The sequence below is a fragment of the Pituophis catenifer genome, unplaced genomic scaffold (genome assembly GCF_029215685.1).
Source record: "Pituophis catenifer annectens isolate HBS135680 unplaced genomic scaffold, rPitCat1.0.hap2 SCAF_1, whole genome shotgun sequence".
Classification (NCBI taxonomy): Eukaryota; Metazoa; Chordata; class Lepidosauria; order Squamata; family Colubridae; genus Pituophis; species Pituophis catenifer.
Window position 1 is genome coordinate 179,805,935 of NW_027256881.1, and position 23,600 is coordinate 179,829,534.

General features: G+C 38.4%; 1 protein-coding gene across 1 annotated transcript; it reads right to left on the minus strand.

The window, feature by feature from the left end:
- Window positions 1–265: 265 nt before the first annotated feature.
- On the minus strand, window positions 266–22,012 carry CNBD2 (cyclic nucleotide binding domain containing 2). Its single transcript, XM_070956807.1, has 11 exons — window positions 21,638–22,012; window positions 21,361–21,414; window positions 19,804–19,967; window positions 17,553–17,709; window positions 16,673–16,824; window positions 15,307–15,445; window positions 8,839–8,965; window positions 7,153–7,348; window positions 5,621–5,783; window positions 4,149–4,288; window positions 266–648 (listed from the first exon to the last, which is right to left on the minus strand). The coding sequence occupies exons 1-11, from the start codon at window positions 22,010–22,012 to the stop codon at window positions 318–320; spliced, it is 1,998 nt and encodes a 665-aa protein (XP_070812908.1). The 3' UTR covers window positions 266–317.
- Window positions 22,013–23,600: the final 1,588 nt, after the last annotated feature.

The following is a 23,600-nucleotide window of genomic DNA, read 5'->3' on the forward strand; positions in this document are numbered from 1 at the left end:
ATTTAATACATAAATAAAGAATTAAATATAGTATGTAAGCATTTCAGCACTAACCACAAAACATGAATTTACTGATGCATATATATATGCATGGGGAAACCTACCTTATAAAAGAAATTTGTCTCCCTACAACATCATAAAAAAATGAAATGGACCAGATACACAAATCATTGTATCAATCAATTATAAAAAGAAATGTAGTCTTTGACAAATGCATATTTATGTGCAAATAGCCATAAACACATAAGTAGTATCATCCTTCAGTCTTTTAGAACTGTGCCTATGTGGCTGACTTATACATCCAAACCCTGATGCTATTAAAATGCGCCATCCAAATTGGGACGCACAACTGAGATGCCATGAATCAGCTTTGGTAGAATAACTGGTAGACTTTCTCTTGTTTGGGTTAATTGAATAGGAATGTATTTCAGTTTAGGTGGTGGACGTGGTATTCTGTAACACAAAGAAGTAAGATCCAAGATTCCTTCTTGATTCAAACTCCAGGAATCAAAGATTTCAGCTGTAGGGCATGGATGTGGAGGATGTACCATTTTCATGAGTTTGGGCTCCATCACAAGTTTCAATAGATCTTTCTTAAACATTTCCCAGGCATTCTGTCGAAGGAAGATCTGACACAGCTCATCATCACTGAAAAGTGAAAGCAATATTAAAAACTGGATTCCTCTTTTTAAGCAGCAGATCTTTCTATTTCTAAATGTCTTAAGTATTGTTTCTCTACATTTAAATGAACTCATCAGATATGATTGTCACATCCCACCAGCATCTTTCCCTCTTCCCTGTAGTATTTAGAAAGTCATGATAGAATAATAGAATAACAAGAGTTGGAAGGGACCTTGGAGGTCTTCTAGTCCAACCCCCTGCTTAGGCAGGAAACTCTACACCACTTCAGACAAATGGGTATCCAACATCTTAAAAATTTCCAGTGTTGGAGCATTCACAACTTCTGGAGGCAAGTTGTTCCACTGATTAATTGTTCTAACTGTCAGGAAATTTCTCTTTAGTTCTAAGTTGCTTCTGATGATGGCTCTCCTTTTTTCCTTTTGTTTCTTTTGGTTGAAGCTTATCATCTCACTTGATTCCTGACTTGTATTTGTAGGTTGAGGTATGGCATGTATGCAAGATCTAATCTGGATCTGTCACTGCGACTAGAGGTTTACTCTTCCAAGCTTTCAAACTCGTGCTGGAGCACACCCTCAGGAACTTCTCTCTATTGGAATATGTGCTTTGGGCTCCAGTTCCCTGAGGATGGGCTGCAGCATGAGTCTGAAAGCTCGGAGTTATGATATTTCCAATAAAGCTATTCTTTGAGAAATCTACCTGCCTTAGAATTGGAACCCTGACACTCAGAAGAGTAAACTCTGATCCTGGTGACTGACCCAGATTGGATTTTGCAACATTATTCTGGGACACATATTTGTTTATGGCATGTATGTATACATTCATTATGTCCATGTGGAGAGCATTTTAGATACTGTTCTTTGTCTCTACACTTTATCTTCTTCCTGTTCTTTTTTATTTTTTTATTTTATAAACAGTTTTTTTTTCTCTTCATAACAAACATTACATCATTAATCAATCAGTGTATCATCTGGGTACAAATTTTTTGTGTCATCATATTTAACGCTTACCACCATTTTCTTAATATGTACATATGTTTACTTTTACATTTCAATTTATTGTATCTCCTGTTAAAGCATTTTCCTTCCAAATGTATTTAATTTTATACTACTTTTTGTCCATATTCACTTTCCATCCAATGATAATGCCCCCATATATTATAATACTCCGATTCTTCCTTCCCTTTAATTGCCAGTGTTAATCTATTCATTTCTGCACATTCTAGTATTTTCTTAATTACCTCTCCCTCTGTAGAGATTTTTTCCGCTTTCCAATTTTGTGCAAATACAATTCTTGCTGCAGTTATTACATGAATAATCAAATATACATTTTCGTTACTAAATTTCTCAGATATAATACTGTTCTTTGTCTCTACACTTTATCTTTTTCCTGTTCTTGACAGTTAGTCAAGTACCTTTGCATGGTGGGGAGGAAAGGGAAAGTTAAAGTGCTCTTTGGGATTTGAGATACAAAAAGTGCTGAAGCTGAGTCAGTTGGATTCCAGTCTGACAGTTCATGGTTTCCCACCCAGTGCATGTCTATAGAGATTCCACAGTGCTGGACACACAATTCTCTGTTACAAGGATGAGAATCCTTCTTCTATTAATCAACTCTCAAAACTCCATCAGGGCCCTTGCTCCTTGCAACCACCATGCTAAAATTGCTTTCACCAGTACACAGATCCTCCTGAACACTCAGAGATACTCATAATGATTTAGTAATGATTGTTCAGTACTTTGAAAAGGAGGTATTCCTGGCTAGAGCTGCTGCTTAAAGTCTTAAAACTGTTAAAACTGTTTTGGGAAATATTCTGAATAATTTGGGAAGGATAAAAGTTGTGGTCAAGGAGAAGTTTGGTATTTGGAGGATAAGGAGACCAGTACTTTCTCTTTTGCTTTCAGACCCATCCATCCAGTTGTTCTCCAGCTTACTTACGAACCTGCCCTTATGTATTACAGTGCTGCTGGTAATAAATGCTTATTTGGATTCAGAATTATGAAGGAGAGCACAGTGTACATCTCTAATAGAGACTTAGATACTGGAGGAAAACGGGGAAGTTAAATTTACATAGTTATCCATAGATCACCAGTTTAGGCCAGGAAGCCCTTTAGAAGAGAAGTAGCTTTTGAGGAAACCCATGTGTAGCTGTGGGTATATGGAACATTTTTGTTAAAAGAAGAAGAAAAAAAAACCCGACCACTTTGTCTATTTTCAAATATGACTTTTTTTCCTTGGAAAGGACAAATATGAGCCATTAACCAGCCTGATGAAGAATACGAAGGAGACTCTAGTGATTCCAGTTCTCCCTACAGACCAAAGGATTTCCAATTCCAGAATGGCAAAAAGTGTACGTTACTAGCATTAATAGCAGCAGTAACACTACAGGTAGTCCTCGAGGTACGAAACTAATGGAGCCTGCCCTTTAGGTTTGTAAGTAAAAAAATTTGTCTCAATTTTACGAATTTTTAAAATCAAATTCATTAATTGAATCAAAAGGATCTTTAAATGAATGTCGGTAAATGAATGAAGGTAAAATGAGGACCTAGATTGTTGGGGGCAATATGCTGACACTATAAACCGCTTAGAGAGGACTGTAATGCACTGTGAAGTAGTATATAAATCGAAGTGCTATTGCTAATCTCCAAAATAAAAATAAAAATAAAAGCAAGGAAAAACATTATAGAATGCTTTGTCTAGATGCTAGCTAGCATTTCTACAAGCAGTTTCAAGGCAAACAAACTTTATCTTTGCAAAGTATTGTACTTACAAACACAATAGTTTGCAAAGTATAGTACTTAAAAAGCAGAGCAGTTCCCAAAGTACTTACAAACAGTACAGTACTATAGAAAAACAAAAAAGAATATTTTAAAATAGTTACAGAAGCAATTCTAGCATTCAATTCTAGCCCTAGTCCTCAATCCCACGCAGCATCAAAAACAAAAACAAAAATCCAAACTTGCATTTGGTTTAATTTCTAACATCAGTACCTTTCTGAATAAATTCGTTCTTGTGAAAATTCACTAAATGAAAGTTTCTACCTGGGGGATTACCTGCATTGTTTAATTGTTCAATAGATAAATTGCCTTGTCTTCCAGGAAAACAAGGCAGCTTCCATAGGGAGCTTCATTTTATCAACCACAACCACAGTCCTGTGAGATAAGGGAGGGCTGAGAGCATGGGACAAGCCTGATCACTCAGTTTCCAGAGCTGAGCGTGGACTTGAACCAAGGTCCCTCCAATCCTAGTAGAGCGTTTATCTGCTATATCACACTGGTGATAATTCTGTAGAATGATTCTTGGCTTCTTTTTCATCCCAAAGAAAAAAGTAAGCCAGCTGCTTGGAGTTCTACACAAAATTTTTAAATTTGAATTCTATTCATAGTAAGGAAGTTCTGCAAGACTTTCACTAGATACAGTAAATGATGCATAAACCTCTTTGACCATGATCCAGTGTTGATCATGAGCATTTTCACACGAATTCAGCAAATGCCAGCCTCAGCTACACCTACCTGGGATATTTAATCTTTAGTTTGTTCAATTTCATGATAATAACGTCATCAGCCCATGCCTCAATCTTTTCTTTTTTCAGTCGGATTAGTTCAACTCCTTGACTGACCATAACGATGACACGACTGTCATCCAGATTTACCTAAGAAATACAAACGATGCACCTGTCAGCTTTTTTTTTTTTTTTTAATATATATGCTGCCCTTGTCTGGAGACTCAGGGCGGCTTACAATGCGTTAAGCAATAGCCTTCATACTTTTGTATATTTTATACAAAGTCAGCTTATTGCCCCCACAAACCGGGTCCTCATTTTACCCACCTTAGAAAGGATGGAAGGCTGAGTCGACCTTGAGCCTGGTGAGAATTGAACTCGCAGTAATTGCAGGCAGCTGGATGTTAAATGCTGCCTTAGTAGGAGGCATTAGCCTCCTACGCCACTCACTCAGGCGTATCATGGATACAATGACTATATGTTCTTTCTTATAAAGAACATTATTTCAGAAAGCTATCCTTTGGGTTTATTTTTCAAAAACTCACTTTTGTCCTTTATTTTGGTGATTTAACTTTTAGCATACAAAGAGTACCATTTAATGCACAGTCTGCAGAAATATTTGCTTCTAATAGCGTTTCATGCTTTTTAGATATTTTTATTAGAACATGTGTTTTTGTAAAAAATTTCTTGGTTTTCATCTTGAATCTTCCTTTGTAAAGCAAAGTTATAACATAAGCAATTAAACACTTTTATCCTTATGAAGCTCTCAGATTTCCCCCCCTTTTTAGGTTTGTCCTTTATTTTTTCCAAGAAAATATAGTCATTGTAACCATGGAGCAACTTTTGAATGTTTCCAATTGTCCAATGGAATATTGGGTGGGGAGGCAGCCACTTCCATATAGGTTCAGAGTTTTTACAAAATCTAACTTTAAATCTTTAAACTTGTCTTTTTTTTCTTGATATAAGGAAAGATGTGCAATAACTGCCATTGTAGTTGCTGAGTAAATACCAGGAGCTTCCTCTCCCACTATTCCTATTTGTAGAAAGGCCTTACTTATGTTGGGTTATTATAGAACAAAATCTACAATCTAAATTTCTAAGAATTAGAATTAATTAATTAAGAATTAAGTGTGCCTAGAGCAGTCATTTGTCACGAATATGATGTGATTAGATTGGAGTCCAGCAGGTGGCTATACATATTTTCATTTTGGTTGAAACTACTGTTTTCTTTTTTTCTTTTTTTTCCCCCATGGTGCTTTGATCCTTGATCAATTTTTACTTTTTAAAAATGGAGTTCTAGTCATTGATCCTGATGAAGTACTACATACACATACACATAGCCCTCATATGGCTATCAAAATATATCATAAATGAAGTAAAGGAAATACATTAAATCACACTTATTCAGGATTATTTTTGCTTTTTTCATGTTCATTGTATCTTTATCACTATCCCCAACTGTCAGTTTACAGATTTACTTACAATGTAATCTCCTTTATAGAGTTGATCTAGTCGGATATATACAGCCGCGGCAACAGAATTTGGCATTTCTCCATAGGCTGAGTGTGATTTCTGTCTGAATACTCCTGATACAACGTTTTGCACCAGCTCTTGTTCTTCAGATGGTACCGGTTCATGAAGGATGCTTGAATTTAAGCAGATAAACTTATATATTAACTCTTGCTTGGTCGGTGTAGGGTTTTAGTCTCAAAGACCAATACTTTCCCCTCTGAATTCACAACAAGAACCAACTTTAAAAAACAAACAAACAACACACATCTTCAAAACAAGGCAGCCCCTGCTGTTATTTTCCTTCCCTATATCAGCCCTTGGAGAAAGACCAAATCAGGAAGCAAATTCTGCAGGAGAACCAGAATTCTACTTTATTTAGGTGGGTTCTAATGCAAACTCCTGCAAGTCTGATTCTGTTTTTTCTCCCCTCTCTCTTTAACCCTGGGAGGCAGGGAGGACCCAACCTGAGTCTCCTCCTAATGCAGTCTCCATTTCCAAGATTTAAGGAATGCACCTGTCATCAATTTCTGATGTTTGCTTTAAGGCAGGGGTCAGCAACCTGCAACTCTGGAGCCGCATGTGGCTCTTTCACCCCTCTGCTGCGGCTCCCTGTCATTCAAAATATGCGTCACAACTACCAATGTGCAACACCCGCTAGCATGCAATTTATTGAGCTTTTCAATTCCCGGTAGGCCAACCATGGATAAATCCAAGAAAAGAAAAGTTTCAGAAGAAACCAGAACATTTAATCCAACTACATATGCTAGTTTTGTAGCTGCTCAAGAAATAGTCAGGCACGGGAAGGGTTTTGTGCAGGGGTGAAATTCAAATATTTCAGAAGGCAGGGACTGTGGCAGAGAAATAACATGTCCAAGTCCCTACCAACCAATATTCCTTGGCTGATGGGATATACCAAACCTGCCTGACCAAATTGAATGGATAGAAATGACTGAGAGAAGATGGTCCCTAAGGTGATCTGGCCCCAAGCTACTCAGCTCCTCTTAAAGAAAAGCTACATTTGACAAAGGCAGTGTGCAAGTACACCACAGATTCATCCAGGCAAGAGGATGTCAAGATTGTAGTGGGGAATTTGGTGTGGCTCTCCTCTGAATTTTTACCATCTGTGCCCTTGTTTAAGAAGCTGGACTTAAAGTTTATTGACTCTTTCCAGTAACCCAGTAAATTAACCCAGCGGCCCTTGGTGTAAAAGTGCCCACTTTGGTGAAAATTCATGCGGTCTTTGGCAAAATGAAAAACTGGCCTCCAAAAGTATTTCTATGATTCATTTATCTTCTACACAACCATATCACAGCCTTATAGCCCCCAGTTCTTGATCTACAGCTTTTTCCTGATCTATCCTCTACGCACACATGTCTTCAATTTACCTGTATCATGCTTGGGACTCCAAGGCAGCTTGCCCTCAGCAAGGCCTCAGACCTCCCAGGAATGAAAGTGCCAACAAATATGCCATCCTTCAGAGACTCAAGCAATGCTCTTTGTACCTTTTCTCAGGGTTCTGCTCATCTATCACTACACTTTTACAACTCTTATTGGAGCGACAGATCTGCTTTTCATAGCTTTTATAGTTTTCACAGGATAAATTCTTCCTCTGTAAGTAATATGTTTTCAGGTCCCTTAATTTGTGTCCAGAGTAGGAGGTCCACATACTGCTTTTAAATCTATCAACACAGGCAATCTCTGGAAAGGGGAGGGGGAGAAAAGATATTGCAGAAGTTACTCAATCCAACTCTATCCTTTGTTTTCATACCTGGTATGCTTTTAAAGTCAGGAGTTAAATTAGAACATTTTCACATTTCTTGTTTGTTTGTTCTTACAGTGTTTTACTTACAGTGTTTTACTTAATGCAATACTGTATTAAGATTCGGGCAGAACATAGAAAAGGCAAATAAATATGATAAGAATGAAGATTTGCTAATAGTTCTGCCATGCAGTTGAAGCAAACTTCTGGGTAAAAAAGTTATTAAAACCAAATGCTGATTTTGAAATATGGAAAAAGGGAAGTAATAGCTTTCAGTTGTGAAGGATGGACATTTTTCTTGTTTTGTCTCTCTATTCTTCAGTAAACTTTGAAAATGATAAACTAACAAATAAAAAATATTTCCTGTTTTTTTTCTCCCATTTCTCATTTCCTACATTTTACCCCACTCCCTTCCTCTCTCCCTCCCTCTCCCTCCCTCTCTCTCTCTCTCTCTTTGATGCCATATATAGTATGGCATCTATACTATATAGTATAGTATACTATAGGATATTTTAAAGAAAGGCCCTACTTTGCTTATTCCTTTCTTTCTTTCTTTCTTTCTTAGTTTAGGTGAGCTTCCAGTCTTCAACTATTTTTTGTTGTACCTTCTTTAAATAAATAAGTCATTTTCTCTCTATCAACAACTATTTTATAGCAACAGGTTTCTCTAGAATTGCACAAGAATGTTCCATAGAAATGTAAACTAAATTGTTTGATTACATGCTTTCCTGAAAAGCATTTCATACAAAGATTAGCAAAGGAGAATAAAACTTGATAGAATAGTATGACATAATATCTGCTTTTTATCGTAATCAAAGCTTAAAATTTTAGAGTCTAATATTTTTAGATTTCCACTTGCAAATTAAATTGGGAAAATAATTTAACACAGGTAAATATATAGTTGCATAATAAAAATGATTTGTGTTGGTGTGTATACATATATATACACAACACATCATCAATAAAAAACAAACTAAAAAGATTAATTATGATGGCAAATGGGACTGGGAACCAAGCAATGCAGTCATGAAGTGTAATGTCACATAACCACATCACTTAGCCATGGCAATTCCAAAATCTCAAAAATTGCTATCACGTGACCGCGGCTTGCTGAAATATTGTAATTATAAACTGGGCAGAAAGAACCTTGATCATGATAATATGACTGCAGGAATGCTGAATTCTAAGGACTCTTTGCAAGTTCCCCTTATTCAGCACTGTTGTAATTCTGAACAGTCATTGAAAAACTGGTCATAACCCAAAGACTATCTGGAGTTGATATTTTCTCTCTATCTTCCAATCATAAAGTATTTTTGCCTTAAATATTTTGCCCACAAAGAACTAATTATTTGGATTGTAAGACCAATACCATTGCTATATGTTGTGTTTACAAGAATTACACCTTTATAAAAGTCAACATGTAACATACCAGAATCCATATGCTGCCTTTCTTTTGTGGATATTTTGTTTTTGGGAAAATGCAGCTGTTTGGCGATCCATTTTTGATAAGATGGACAAGTGCTGAGATTAACAAGTCGCAATACTTCACAAATGCCCTGATGAAACAAAACAAAAATAAAAAGCAGTTGATTTGTCTGGTTGAATGGAGATCTGTGAGGTGAATGAATGAACAAATGTGGGCAGCTTATACTATCGAAAAATTTGTTCACCTAAATTATCAGTCAGAGTTTTAAAAATCAGTATCTAAACCAGTAATTAACAAAGTGATACAGAGTCCATATATGATCCAAGATTCTATTTGGGGGTTCATTGACAGTTCAAAGTAGACCAGTGGGTTACAATAACAGAATCTTGCAAGTCTGAAAGTAATTCACCCCCATCCAACTTTATGCTAAAGAGAACTAGGGAGGGTCAACTCTGAATCCTTTCTTAAATTACATTTCTACCTCAGAACCAAGATTTCTCTTATCTGAGGGTTTCCTTGGCTGCTCTTCCTCCTGTTCTTCGAGGTTATTTGCATATCCCATTATATTCATGGAGCTTCCCAAGAGCACCTAAATTCAGCAATAAATTATCATGGACAGAGAGGTCATTTTTTTTTGTTTTTAAACAACATCTAATAAATGTTTATGTTTAAGTAAGAGCTAAAATAACTATAACAACTCTCTCTAGGTAATAGATTTAACTCACCTATTTTACTTTTATCCCTCTCTCCATCTCTCAATAAACAGGTCCAATTTTTAAGTCTTTACTTCCAGTGGTAACATCCTTGAGGTACTCAGAAGTAGGGGGAAAATAGCTTCAATAATTTGGTCCTAATAAGCCTAAATTGGCTAATAAATAGTTTTGGTTTGCTTGTATTTGGTAACCTCTCAGTAAGAGCAGCAATTGCTTCTTACTGAGAGGTTTAATAGAATATCACTTCCCAACCACAATATTTTTCTGCATAAAATGTTAGCTTTGCTCCACTGGCAGCAGAATGCTTAACTTAAATATCAACACTGATAATGGGGTATCATTATCTGTCACAACCAAACCCAATAAAATAGTTAAGAAGGAAAAATAATATGTATTTGTTAAGTTCTGCCATTTAAGACAATCATCTCATTTTGCTTAATGGTAGGACCAGTGCTCATCTCTGTATTTTTCTTTCATTTTCAGACAGAAAAGGGAATTTTAAAAATTAAAGATAATTTAAAGCAAAGGGGGTCAATCCTGTGGAAAGACTTGGAAGTGGTTCAGTTTGTATTTCATTACAAAAGAGTTTGTATGACTTGGAAGCAGTTACTCACCTGAGAATGAACTGATTAAGTCGGCATATACTTGCTTGTGACTAAAATGATTATTTTGGAATAAAAGGTATACAGTACTGCAATTATACGTATCAAAGAAACATTATCTTAGAAGAGACCTACTGTCCTCGTGAAGGAGTAAGGCTAAAGTATTTCTTATAAAACAATATTCATAATATCTAGGGTTTTTTAATTGTTGGTTTTTTTCAAGTACGGATTTAATCATGGATATTTGCTCAGCTGAGCAAAAGATTCTGCTGAATGAAATTTGCCTCAGGCCCAAAACTATTTGGATAGCAGAAATGGCTGAACAATGTGGGCTGAACAATTGGTGATCTCCCAGTTCTTCAAATTCTGGCACTGTCTCTTACCCTGAGATAATGATTTAGTGGGAGCATGGTGGCTCCCATAGTTACGATGCTGCAAGACCTGAGTGCTGCTGCGTGGTGAGATGAGCTCCCATCATACACTCCAGCTCCTTGACAGGGACATGAAAGGAGCCCCCATGGGCATCCCACGGGCAACAGTGATGTCACCAGCTAATCCTTTCAAACCGGAAGCGCCTTATATGTGCCTCCAACACAAAAGGGGAATGATTTGGTGGTTTCCACTGTCACAACCTATCTTTCATGGGCTACTGCTCTTGTCACTCTCTCTCTAATCCCACTGTATGAGAAAGTAGAACTCTCACAATTTGTATAGTCTTTTTGTCAATTAAAAGGTAAAAATGAAAGGGGCTTGAAATAATGGCTATAATGCAACTACATAGCTTAGAGGCACTTACTGAAGGCTTTGAACCTGGAAATAGGCCAACCTCACAAAAATTAAAGAATTTTTTTTAAAAAAAACATATATACATGAAACCTGTTTTACCTTAAAATAAAATTACAAAAGTATAGACAATGTTCTATGATGGAATGTAATGAGAAGGTGGATCCCTAGAAGGAAAGGGCGCATTGCACAAGAGTAAAGGACAACTTAGCCCAAATGTCATGTGTGAGAGAAATAGAGTGAAGACAGCCCCTCCTTATTAGTTCACAGAGTGTATTGTGGTTGCAGATAGAGTCCTTAATCTGGCAAGATTTTGTCTGTAGATGTGAAATAATAAATTAAAAAAAAAACTTAGCTTAGAAGAATTGTCACATGTTATGCTTGGTTTGGGACCTGACAGTTCTAGGAAAATAATAAATGGCCTTGTCAGTTCTCAGTGAATGCTTTTTCCTGGTGAATAGGAGTCCTCAGAATTCTATATTGTAGACTTACTAGAAAACTAAAAATAAAATTAAGTTCTTTTTGCCCGGTGAAAGAGATGGCATCCTAACTTGTACGGAGAAATAAGAACTTTAAGTGCAACTTAGCAGCACATAGAAAACAGAAAGAAACAATCTAATATAATTTGCTGAGTGGAATTTTATCCTTTTTTATAGAAAATAGCAACTTCTTTAATTAAAAGTTCCCCTATTTCATTACATAATATCCTCCAGCTTTCTGGGGAGACCTCTTGAATCAGAGGCTACTTGGTTATTAATTTGCATTCTTTTTCAGCCTATCTCTCCCAGCTTCTCCCCAGTTCAACTATATTTAGTTTTTTAAAAAACAAACAAATCCTTTCCATATCTGGCCTGATAGCAAATGCAATCATGCAATAGCTTGAACATACATTCCTGCTGACCATCCAGCCAACATTTCGGGTACGTTACGTGGATGACACTTTTGTCATTATTAAACGCTCCAAACTAGAAGACACCACCTACTTAATAACATGTTCACTGGGATCAGTTTCACACTTGTGTTGTGACTCCGACCCCCGAGCCCGTCTTATCGGAGGGAGAAGACTCCGAAGGTGAAGGAGAGGAGTTGGCCAGGCCTCCCTCTCCAGGACCCTCCTCTCTGGCAATGCCTCAGGTGTCTCCCGAGGGAGAAGAGATTGGCTAGGAGCCAGGTATCTCCGAGCAGTCGCAGTCGGACAGTGACGGAGATAAGTCTTGGCTGAATCCACGTCAGTGTCGGAGAGACAAGCGCACGCAGCAGAAAAGGAGGTGTGCCAGAGATTAAGCTGAGTCACTGGACCACACCCCACAGGGGATAAAAGAGGGTGTGGTGGCCATTCAGACTCTGTGACGGACAAAATTAAACAACTAGCGAGTCGCATTGTATCTCTGAAACTACGTTATCTGCCTGCCTTGGATTTAATACGGACTGGACTTAACAATTCTTTGACTTTGTGTATTTGTTTTGGTTTATCTGACGGAGGAGGAACACCTCCCTCTGTGAGTAAAGTTCTTGGCAAGCAGCTACTGGGTTGCTGCCAATCCTGTTATCGAAGGAATTTATTGTCTGCAAGTTTTATTTAACCCCTGGCTGACTGTTTGTGTGCGTGTGTGTGTGAGACGGGGACAGAACAACTTGAGGAAGAAAAGGACCAATGACTCCCTTTCCTCTACATTGACATAAGAAGACAGGTTAACGGTGAACTAACAACCAGCGTATACCGAAAATCTACACACGCAAACCAGATTCTTAGTTTCGCAAGCAACTGCCCTACCACACACAAGAGGAGCTGCATCCAGACCCTTTTCAGAAGAACACAGAGACACTCTGACGCACCAAGTCACTGAGAAAAGCAGTGTGTTTCCCTCTGCAATGGCTATCCCAAAAACTTCATACTCCGATTCATATCATCCAAACTCCAACAGACCACTCATCCAACCACAGCACGGAAACAAGTCCTAACATACACCAAAGGAACATCAGAAATGGCTGTCCAGATTCTACAACCCCTGGGAATAATGGTGGCTCACAAACCCATGTCCATGCTCTGACAAGAGCTATCTAAGATCAAAGACAAACTATAGAAGGAAGACATCAGCAACATACCGTATTTTTTGGAGTATAAGATGCTCCAGACTATAAGACGCACCTACCTTTTTTTGGGGAGGAAAAAAAGAAAAAAAATCTGCCTCTGCCTCCCAGCAATTTTCCTCCTTGCAGCAAACAGCAAACAACCTGCTTTAGTTTCATTTACGTTTTCAGCACAGCTTGATTAGCACAAGAAAAAAAATCTGCCTCCCAGCAATTTGCCTCCTTGCAGCAAACAGCGGAGGCCCACATGACAATAGGCATTGGCAACCCCTGCATCCTGAAACAGCTGAGGGTCTGGAAGCCGATCCAACAACAATCAACTGCAGGTGCTAATCAGGCGGTGCTGAAGCTGAAATGGGCTGTTTGCTGTTTGTTGCAAGGAGGTTAATTGCTGGCTGTGCTGAAACTGAAATAGGCTGTTTGCTGCAAGGAGGTAAACTGCTGGTAGGCAGAGGCCAAAGGGTGTGGGTCAGCGGGTGGTGGGGCTACATTTGGTGTATAAGACGCACCCAAATTTTCACCCTCTTTTAGGGCGAAAAATACAGTAATATACAAAATCAGTTGCAGCAATTGTAACCATATCAGACAAACAGGATGACAACTAAAAGCAAGGATTCATGATTATTGGCTAGAGGTTAAGTAACACCACCAAAAATCACTGATCTCAACTTACATTGACACTGAACAACACCAATTTGACTGGGACGGAATGAAAATCATCAGCCATGCCAACACTCGCCATGCACACCAATTTGCTGAAGTCTGGCATTCTACAAAGGGTTCAATCTATAAACATATGGATTTGGAACCAGCATATGAGCCTATAAGAAAGTAGACCATCAGAACGACCAATCAGTGACAGAACCGACCACCCCCTTACCAGCTGACTTTCATACCACGCCACTAGCCAGTTACATGACTGACCATTCCACCACACAAGACCTATTTAAACTGAAGAGAAATGAGACAAGACACTTCAAACAAAGTCCACTGATGATGTTACCTAGCCTGGTAATGAAATGTTCAGAAGCTAAACAGCAAGCTCAGAGTGCAAACCATAACCAAAATCCTTTCCATCTTTAATCTTTTCCAACCACAGGAATGGTTGTAGTATCTGTCTGTGCCCAGATTACAAAGAACATCTGCTCCCTCACAGATGTTCATTGAGGGTGTATGTATTGGTAAGAACATCAGAACCTATTGACTGACAAGAAGAACCCATTCACAATAATACAAGAGACGCCACAGGGTTGATTAAATCAGATGCCCAAAAGGCCGTTTCAGGGAATTGCCTTGTATTTATTGCCAATATAGAGGGAAACAGGTCGCCTAGAACATGTGTGAAAAATAAGACACGGATTTGCATAAATATTATATTTGCTATGAGAAAGAGGGAAGAAAATACTAGAATAAAAATGTCTACCTGATAATACTTTTTGCCTGCGAATTATGCTGTGCACATGCTTATTGTTGAAGAGAAAAATCATTTAAGTTCTGGCTATTCTGTCGCATAGATATTTTCCCTTAAACCAGGTATGGACTGGGGAGTGTCTTAAAGAAGACGTTTTCAGACAAAAGACAATCTTCACATATCATGTTCGGCCATAGGGCTCTTCCTCACTAGCATAATCCCATTGCTGCAGGCTACAAGCTACGTATAAGCATATAGGCTGAGGTTGGTGAGGTGGAATCAATAGTTCTCAGGCTAAAGCAGGCCATTATGCAAAGATGTCTCAACCAGTTACTAACATCATCAAGGCATCTTCCAATTTGGAAGTGTGGAAGAAGCCGAGTCATAGATGTGCACAGAGGAATGCAGGTGAATGCATAGGAGTCAAAAGACATCATCCTTTTATGAAACACAAGTGAAGATACAACTTATGTATTTATGTCCAACATGGTACAAGTGATGCAAATTACATAATTCTGTTATTTGTGGGATAGTATGACATGCATGTTATCATTTTGATATCATGATGGCCTAAAATAGATACCTATGATCCATGAACCACCGGTAGTCTATATTAATGGATTCCCTTACTTTGGATTTATTTTTAACAGATACCTCTCAAAAGACTGCAAAACTTTACTAGATTTTGGTGTTCCAGATATAACACCACTGAATCTGAATTTTGCATAGATCATAGGTTCATAGATTTTGAGTTAGTAACTGCTGTGCAAGTCCATCTATTTTTGAATTTGTAGATTTAAAAAAACTGTAACTAGTAGAAACAAAATGGTGCAAACCATACTATAAAATATGAAACTAAAGTAAATCTCACCTTGGTAACAAATACCATACAGTGGGTTTCTGCAAGATCAGTGGTAATCACCTGTCCAGAATAGAATCTCTCAACTTTGCAGTAATTAGCTATTTTATCTATTGAAGAATCAGGCAGTGTTTGAAAAAGATCTATAGCCCTGAAAATAGAAAAAAAAATGTGGCTATTCTCATCAGCTATTTATTTAACTACAAATTGAAAACTTTTGGCTAACTACAGATCAAAGCATTCAGTTATGGCTCTGAGATATGTTGCCTCTAAATTCAAGTCTATTCCACTACGTATGGAATTCCATTAAAGATAAAGGGGAACACAGGCAAAGGAAACTCCAATAATCACTTGTTTCTAAGTCTATCACCTGAAACAAATTTGTTATTTTGTTGGCTTTATGCAGCTCAACATACAACCCACCATTTAATGTCTCTGAAATGTCCTATATATCGATGTGCATGCTGTGCTGTATTCTGGAAAAATGAACATGATGATAAAGCCTGGAGCAGATGCTTAACTTCTAAATAATATATATCACTGCTGCTGCTGCTCTTCCCTCTTGTTCCCAAGCTAACAGCAATAAGTGACAAAATAAAGAGGAGGAGGAGGAGGAGGAGGAGGAGGAAGAGAGAAAGGAAGCCCAGGAAGAAAAAAAATTGAAATAGTTCCTGCCCAGTTTCTGTAGGGAGTCTTGGAGATGACCTTGGAGAAACCATCCAGCAACTGTTAAGAAAACAACAGGTGCAGAAGAAGTTTGTGTTAAGCTCCCAAGACAAGAAGATACTCAGGCCAGTTCCCCTTTGACTCTGGAGCATAAAAGATATGGCAGGGAAAACATAGGTGGACTTGCAAGTTTTAGCTACTAGCACACATCTCAATAAAGCAGAATTCTGGCCTTCTCTGTGGAATCCATTTTCTGATCTGGTCCACCTTATAGGGCTGAAATCAATTTTTCTCAAAGGTTTGGGAAATTGTGGTTCCTGACAATTTCAAATCAGCAACATTTGATTTGTGAAGCAAACATTACAGGCAATGTAAAGGGAAGGTCTAAAAGGCCCTGGAGCTAAATTTCAGGTATATTCCTACCTCTGCAAAGAAGCCATGAACTGTGAAGGGTAGACTGCAATAATCTGAAAAGCTCTAGCATTCCTGTCCAAATGGACAGGAATGCTTGAGGCAATATAATTGGGGAAAGTGCACTGCAGAAACAGGTGAGTGGGGATTTAGAGAGGGTGAAGCTTCTGCCTTCCAGAAGTGGCTGCCTGGATCTTCTTCTGAAATACTCCTTATCTATGGACTTCTTTCTATAAAGGTTGATTAGTTGAACCAAAGCCAAAACCATGGAAACAATGGACAAGAATGATATAAGGAATACCTCAAATAATCATAGCGAACTTTGAATTCCCGTTGAAGTTCCTTATCTAGTTTATAGGCAAAAAAATCCTTTTTATCTACCACCAGCAATTCCGTTTCTTCCATACAGACAACAGTGGCAATTCTTTTTGTTTTTTGTAAAAGGGCAATTTCCTGTTAATATGCAAGGGATAAACGAGAGCAAATATTGTCATGGTTGATTCTTCCTCTTTTCCTATTATATACCTGGTCCCTTTCTTTTTATTTAATTTCTCTCTTCTCATCCTCCTCACTGGTCCACTCCCCCTTCATATTTCCTAAACTCAAGCTCTTCCCATCTTTGCCTTTCCTTTTGTCTAGGCAGCAGAGTAAATCTATCAATAGAAGCCTTCCTGAATCCACCATCATTTTTACTCTGTAATACCTCTGAGTTTATCTGGAATCCTACAACACTTTAGGAAATACAGATGATCCAGAATGATGGAGTTGGCTTCACAGTATGCCACTTGATTTTGAAATTTATATAAAATTCGTTTTTGTTGTAAGGATTTTATGGCCCCTAGGCACTTTACATTGTCCTAGCTTTGTAACTCATTCACAAGATTTTCTGATTATCAATTTCCCTGAAAGGTATCTCACTTGACAATGCTACCTGCTGGATTCTGAAGCTGAAACTTCCCAATGCTTGAGAAGAGCAACATCTTCAATTGGAAAAGCAATACTATAATTCTTATATATTGAGAATGCTCAGAGGCATAAAATTTATTGAAGCTTGTAAACTTATATAGATATTTCCTTTGTGGAAAAAAGTGTGTGTGTGTGCATATGTTTCTATTATGGAGAACACCATTTTCTTTGCTAATACTGAAAAGTTGAGAACCGCAGTTGCAGATCACACTCACACCAAAAGAAGCACCCCTCTGAATCGTAGTTGGAGCTGTTTCCACAAAGGCACTGCTACCATCATCATCATCCGTGATAGCGACTGTACCACAATAAATGAAGTAAAAGGCAGTTGCTTCATGCCCTTTTTTTATGATCACTCTTCTGCGGCCAAATCTGGAAAACAGATCATCAGGTGACATCACAAGCTGGCAAAAATGAACCTGAACAAGAAGACTTAAAACGCTAGCAACAGTTCACTAGCTTTCCGTGACCTGATGCCCTTTCAATTGTAGATTTATTTATTTATTTTTCAAATTTATACATACCCTGTTTCCCCCAAAATAAGACATCTCCTGATAATAAGCCCAATCAGGCTTTTGAGTGCATGGCAATAAGGCCAAGCACTTATTTCAGGGTTCAAAAAAATATAAGACAGGGTCAATCAGCTATTATATATCTTTAAAAAATGGAGAAAAAGAGACAATCTTGAGATTCTAGACCATGAATGTCCAAACATTTGGCTTGCCTGGGCCACAATGAGTGAAGCGGAATTGTCTTGGTTCACATAAATATATATATAAAATAGTTAATGTATATAATCCCACAATAATGTTAAAAGTTTACAATCTTGTGGGCTTGCATTACTAGCTCACCAGGGCTGCATGTGGCCCATGAGCCGCAGGTTGGAAAACACCTGATCTAGACATTGTAATAATGATATTCTTCAGTGTATCTCTTTCCAATGTCTCACTCTTTTCTCTACAAAAGCAGCTATGAGATACTCAGGTTAGATCTGATCTACAAGTAGAAGAAGTTTTAAGATTTTTCTTTCTACCACTAGTTAGCAATTACTGGGAAGCAAAAACAGAAGGATGCTGCTGCGTTCCCTTTTATGCTACCGGAAGACGATGCCATTCTGGGACTAGAACCCTGGCCTAAAACAATTATTCTGATACTCTGAGTAGTATCAAAGACACTTTTTGTTATCTTTTTGATAACAAAAAACAATTTGATGTGTTCTATCAAATCCTAGGAAGCCGTAGGAAGCCCTGGGCCAGAAAACAAATAACTTTGCTTTATTTGAATGATACATGCAAAATTACAACGCTACCATAGGGCAGTAACTTGGAACAGATTCAGTGGAGGCAAGGTAGAGATAGGCAATGAAGGCAGTAAATTTTATGCCAGTCTAGTTTCAGATAAATGGCTCTTTGGGTAGCTAGAAAGGCAATAACTCTATTTCAGTAGGTCAGGACTGTAGGAGAATATAAAAAAGAATATAGAATATAGGAAAAAACTCAGGGCCTAACCAGCTTTCTTGTTTAAAGAAACTGTGTCCACTTAGCAAATGTTTGGGAAGCAAACATTGTACTGATCTGTATTGAAGATTACTTAATACATATATCATATCTGATAAGGTGATCTACCTGCATTATTTCCTCCCCTCCAGCTACAATCTTTTCTAATGGTAGCAGCTGGGGGAGAATCCCCCCATTACTAACAAAGAGGTGCTGAGCACTGTGGGAAATATTAATAGGATAAGCAGTTTTTCAGAGTGAATGAGAGTCGGGAGAATACAGGCAACAGTTCCAGAAAGCAGATTGAGACCTTGCAAAAATTTTCCATAGACACTGTCTAGGATTTTGATAAAGATCTTATGTGATATCGACAGCAGAAGAATGCAAAGTAGGGGGATACCTTAGGCCAGTGATGGCTAACCTTTTTGCCATCACGTGTCAGAAGGGGGGGGGCGGGGGACTGATGTGCGTGCGTGCCCACACCCATAATTCTATGCGCCCTGCCCTCACACATGCATGCACGAACCCCCTCCCCCCCCCCGCTCATGGCACGCGATGGCCTGGTAGGCCCGTTTTTCTCACCTGGCTCAAGAGCCTCTCTAGGAGTCTGGGGAGGGAGAAAATGGCCTTCCCCACCCCCCAGGCCCTCCTCAGGCAGAAAACAATCTGTTTCCCTACTTCTGGTGGGCCCAGAAGACCCGAACATCAGCTGGCTGGCGTGTGCACGTGCGCCAGAGCTGAGTTCACGTGCCCACTGATATGGCTACATGTGCCACCTGTGGCACGCGTGCCATAGATTCGCCATCACAGCCTTAGACTATTCCAATTCCTGCAATAAAATATGTTGGGTAACCTTGATGGAACATTACCTTTAATTAGAATACTTGGAGAATTTTAAAGCTACAGATATGGTTTGGATTCCTCCAAAGCCATTATTATCTTCCCCAGCCCACCTTCTCTTCCCGATTACCGTTCAAAGCGAATCACTTTGGCCAACAGATACTGCAGCGTTGGGCTATATTGGCGGAAACTTTCTAAAAACTGTAAGCGGTTGCGCAAGTGCTTTATTTCTGATTCAGTCCTCCATGTTGGCGGCTTCTTAGTTATTTGGATTGCTCTAAAAGGGAAATGTTCCTAAAGGCAATATCAAATACATTTTAAAATAAATATTCACAGGGGCAGCAGTAAAAGATGGCAATGTCGTTCTCTCAACACTCTAGGCATCATTAGTCCTCTCTTGTTCTCTCTTTTACTTTTGCCTCCCTTTAAAAGATGTAACTTCAAAGTTCTATTATTGCTTGCTAGTTTGATCAGTATTTTATCAGGTCTCCTTGCAATTACTTCTCAGTTCCATGGAGAATTGTGTGATTTCCATCTTCACAAAATAGCAATAAAGTTCCATTGCAATGATGGCCTCAGAATTTCTACAGCTTTACCCATCCACCCAAGCAGTTCCCATCCCACAGACAGTAAGAAGCCTGTGAAACAAGCCTAAGTTAATGCAAATAATTTGAAGTAATGAAAGTAATGATGGGGGAAAAGCTTGTGTACTGTTGAGGCATTCTTCCAACTAAGAAAGAAGCCGGCTGTGGAAGTAATAAGTGAAGCATCAGCAGGAGAGAGGGGACATTAAAGTGAATTTGGGTCTGTATTACATCTTTAAAAGGGGTGGGTCCTTGATTATGCAGTCACAGAGGCCATTTTGACACCCTCCCCCACCTGCAGATGCTCTTGGAAATAAGATCCTCTCAGGTACTCCCATACTTCAGCTATACTGTTTACTGTTTGTCTTTAATTTTTAACAAAGTATCAGGAATGGCTCAGATGACTGTGAATTGGATTTCAGTTCAGCAATTATATGAACCTTCCCTCCTGGCCTTTTGCTATGCAGCTATTGGACTATAATTCCAGCATTCCCCAGCCCACATGGTCACTAAGAGATTGTGGCAGAGATAATACCAATCAATCCAAGGATTCGGGAAGACAACCTTTAGTCCCCGTGCTCAATCATACTGAAGAGCATCTACTTCAGTATATTCCACTCACTCTTTTGCACACCTTTCCTCCCTCAGGCATCTCACACTCGCCTCCAGTCAAGCTCAAATACTGAATCCGCTGCAGCAGACACACAAAAGTTTTTGCTACTGTGATTCTGTAAAGCAGGACTAAATAACAATAACCGGCATGCAGGAAGTTGACAGTGTAATTCACCTTTGGGTCAGACTCAAAACATTTTGAATTGTTGTTCTTGTTTTTGTCTTCTGAAGAGATATTTGTTCAGTTTCCCTACTGCTATATTCCTACCTTGTCCTGTAATTGTCTGTCACCGCAGATGCAAAACAAATCCAAATATATATATATATATATATATATATATATATATATATATATATATATATATATTTGGATTTCATCAGTCAAGACACTTCCAATTTTACGTGGGAGAAGACCCGAATAACCAAAGATCTACATACAAACACCCACGAAAACCTGAGAAAACATATATATATATATATCTTGTTCATACCTTTGAAACGCTGAATTCATGTCGATCAAACACAATATTGGCACTTTTGATGTCCTAAAAAGCAGACATTGAATGGCAGTTAATTTTACATAGAATTTTGTAAAATAAAATAAAAAAAGGCTTTAAAGTATTCTATACTTTCCATGTTAGTTTTTAACAAATAATTCCATTTTATATTTATGATTTTGTGATTATATTATAGAATACCAATGGAAGTTAATGTTAAAAAGCAAATAATAAATAAAAGATCTTCAGTTATTTTTGTTGAACCCCTTACGCCTTCAATTTGCCGACGACAGTCTTTCTCTATTAGGTCAAAACCTGCAAATCCTTTCAATGCGCTGCGGAATCCTCGGCATGCTTTTATCATCAGAATAATGTTCACAATGAGCCTGCGAAAATTCTGGGGGGGAGGGAAAAAAGCAATAAATTGGCCACATATTAAACATTTGTCATCTGTATCAGTATAAATCCTGCAGCAGAGGATGCTATCCTCACTGTCCCCTTTAATACATGGATCCTTGGAGACAAGAAAACAAAATATCCAGTAGTGGGATTTACAAGGGCAGCTAAAGCAGATTATTGTGTGGAGGAGTTTTTCCTTCAGTACAATGGCTCCACTTTCTAAAAAGCTGATGATCATTTTACCCATCTCTTCCCTCTCGTCAGCATTACATGTGGCTACAGAGAAAACCCTTAGAATAAACAATACAGGTAGTCCTCAACCTATGACCACAATTGAGCCCAAAAATTTATGTTGCTAAGTGAAAAATTTGTGAAGTTCCATTTTACAACTTTTTACAACTTTTCTTGCCACATCTGTTATGTGAATTGCTGCAATTGTTGAATTAGTAACATGGTTGTTAGAGTGAATCTGGTTTCCCCATTGACTTTGCTTATCAGAAAGTTGCAAAAGGGGATCGCATGACCCCAGGACACTGCAACTGTCATAAATGTGAGTCAGTTGTCAAACATCCGAATGTAAATCACGTGACCATGGGGATGCTGCAGCAGTCATAAATGTGAAAAATGGTCATAAATCACTTTTTTCAATGCTGTTATAATTTCAAAAGGGCACTAAGTGAACTGTTGTAAGTTGAGGACTACCTATACATTGTAAATAGATCACCCAAATCTGTATATATGTTAGAAAATATTCCTTACAGGTATACAAAGTTCCAAGACAAGATATAGAGCTAATCTCAGGTGTCTCAGTACTTTTCACATTCTAGAAATCTGCTGTGAAAAAAAATTAAATGTACCTCCTTGGTACATTTAATTTTTAACAGAAATTTTTTTTAACAATTAACAGAATTGTTTGGGGAGGTGTTAGAAAAAGGGCAGAAAACAGGATTAAAGAACATCACTGATTATGAAGTCATCCCAAATGTCTAAAAAAAATATTCACTTAGAAAACGCAACAAAATATAGTAGAACATTTTTTCGTATCTTTAAAGATTTATATCTTACCATTCTGATGCACTCATTAATGCAAGAAGCTGATTACCTTAAATTCAGTGCAACATTTAAAATGTTAAACATATTTTAAAAAAACAATACTAAAAAATCTATATAAACAAAACACAAAAATATCTTTTAGAAATTACGAAGCAGACAGTAGTTTTTGCTAATACTTTTTTAAAAAAAACAAAAAGTCTCGTTAGTTGAGGGAAAAAGATAGTAAGGTGCTTTCTCCATTTATTGCCAAGGTAGAAAGTTTCAGAGTTTAACAGAATAACAAGAGTTGGAAGAGACCTTGAAGGTCTTCTGGTCCAAACCCCTGCTCAAGCAGCAGACCTTATACCTGTGATGGCGAACCTATAGCCATATCAGTTGGCACGTGTGTGTTGCCCTAGCTCAGTTCCAGTGCGCATATGTGTGCCAGCCAGATGATTTTCAGGTCTTCCGGGCCCACCAGAAGTCAGGAAACAGGTTATTTCCAGCCTCTGAAGGGCCCCCGGGGGGGGGAGGCTGTTTTTGACCTCCCCAGGCTCCTAGAAAGGCTCTGGAGCCTGGGGGTGAAAAATGGGCCTACTGGGCCCACCTTGCCATCACATGCCAATAGCGGGAGGAGCGCAGGGGTGTCACGCGCGCATGCGTGGGGGCGGGGCGCACTGAATTATGGGTATGGGCACGCGTGGTCACAACCCCTCCACGCCCCCCCCGCTTTTGGCACACAACGGCTAAGAGGTTAGCCATCACTGTCCTATACCATTTCAAACAAATGGCTGCCCAATCTC

Excerpts from the sequence above, each read along its gene's own strand:
- CNBD2 (XM_070956807.1), bottom strand. The coding sequence starts at position 22,012 with ATGGGTAAAATGATCATCAGCTTTTTAGAAAGTGGAGCCATTGTACTG. Across the intron at positions 8,966-15,306 it reads GTATGGTATTTGTTACCAAG|GGCATTTGTGAAGTATTGCG; the intron begins GTGAGATTTACT and ends TTGTTTCATCAG. Across the intron at positions 5,784-7,152 it reads GAGCAGAACCCTGAGAAAAG|CATCCTTCATGAACCGGTAC; the intron begins GTACAAAGAGCA and ends CTTAAATTCAAG.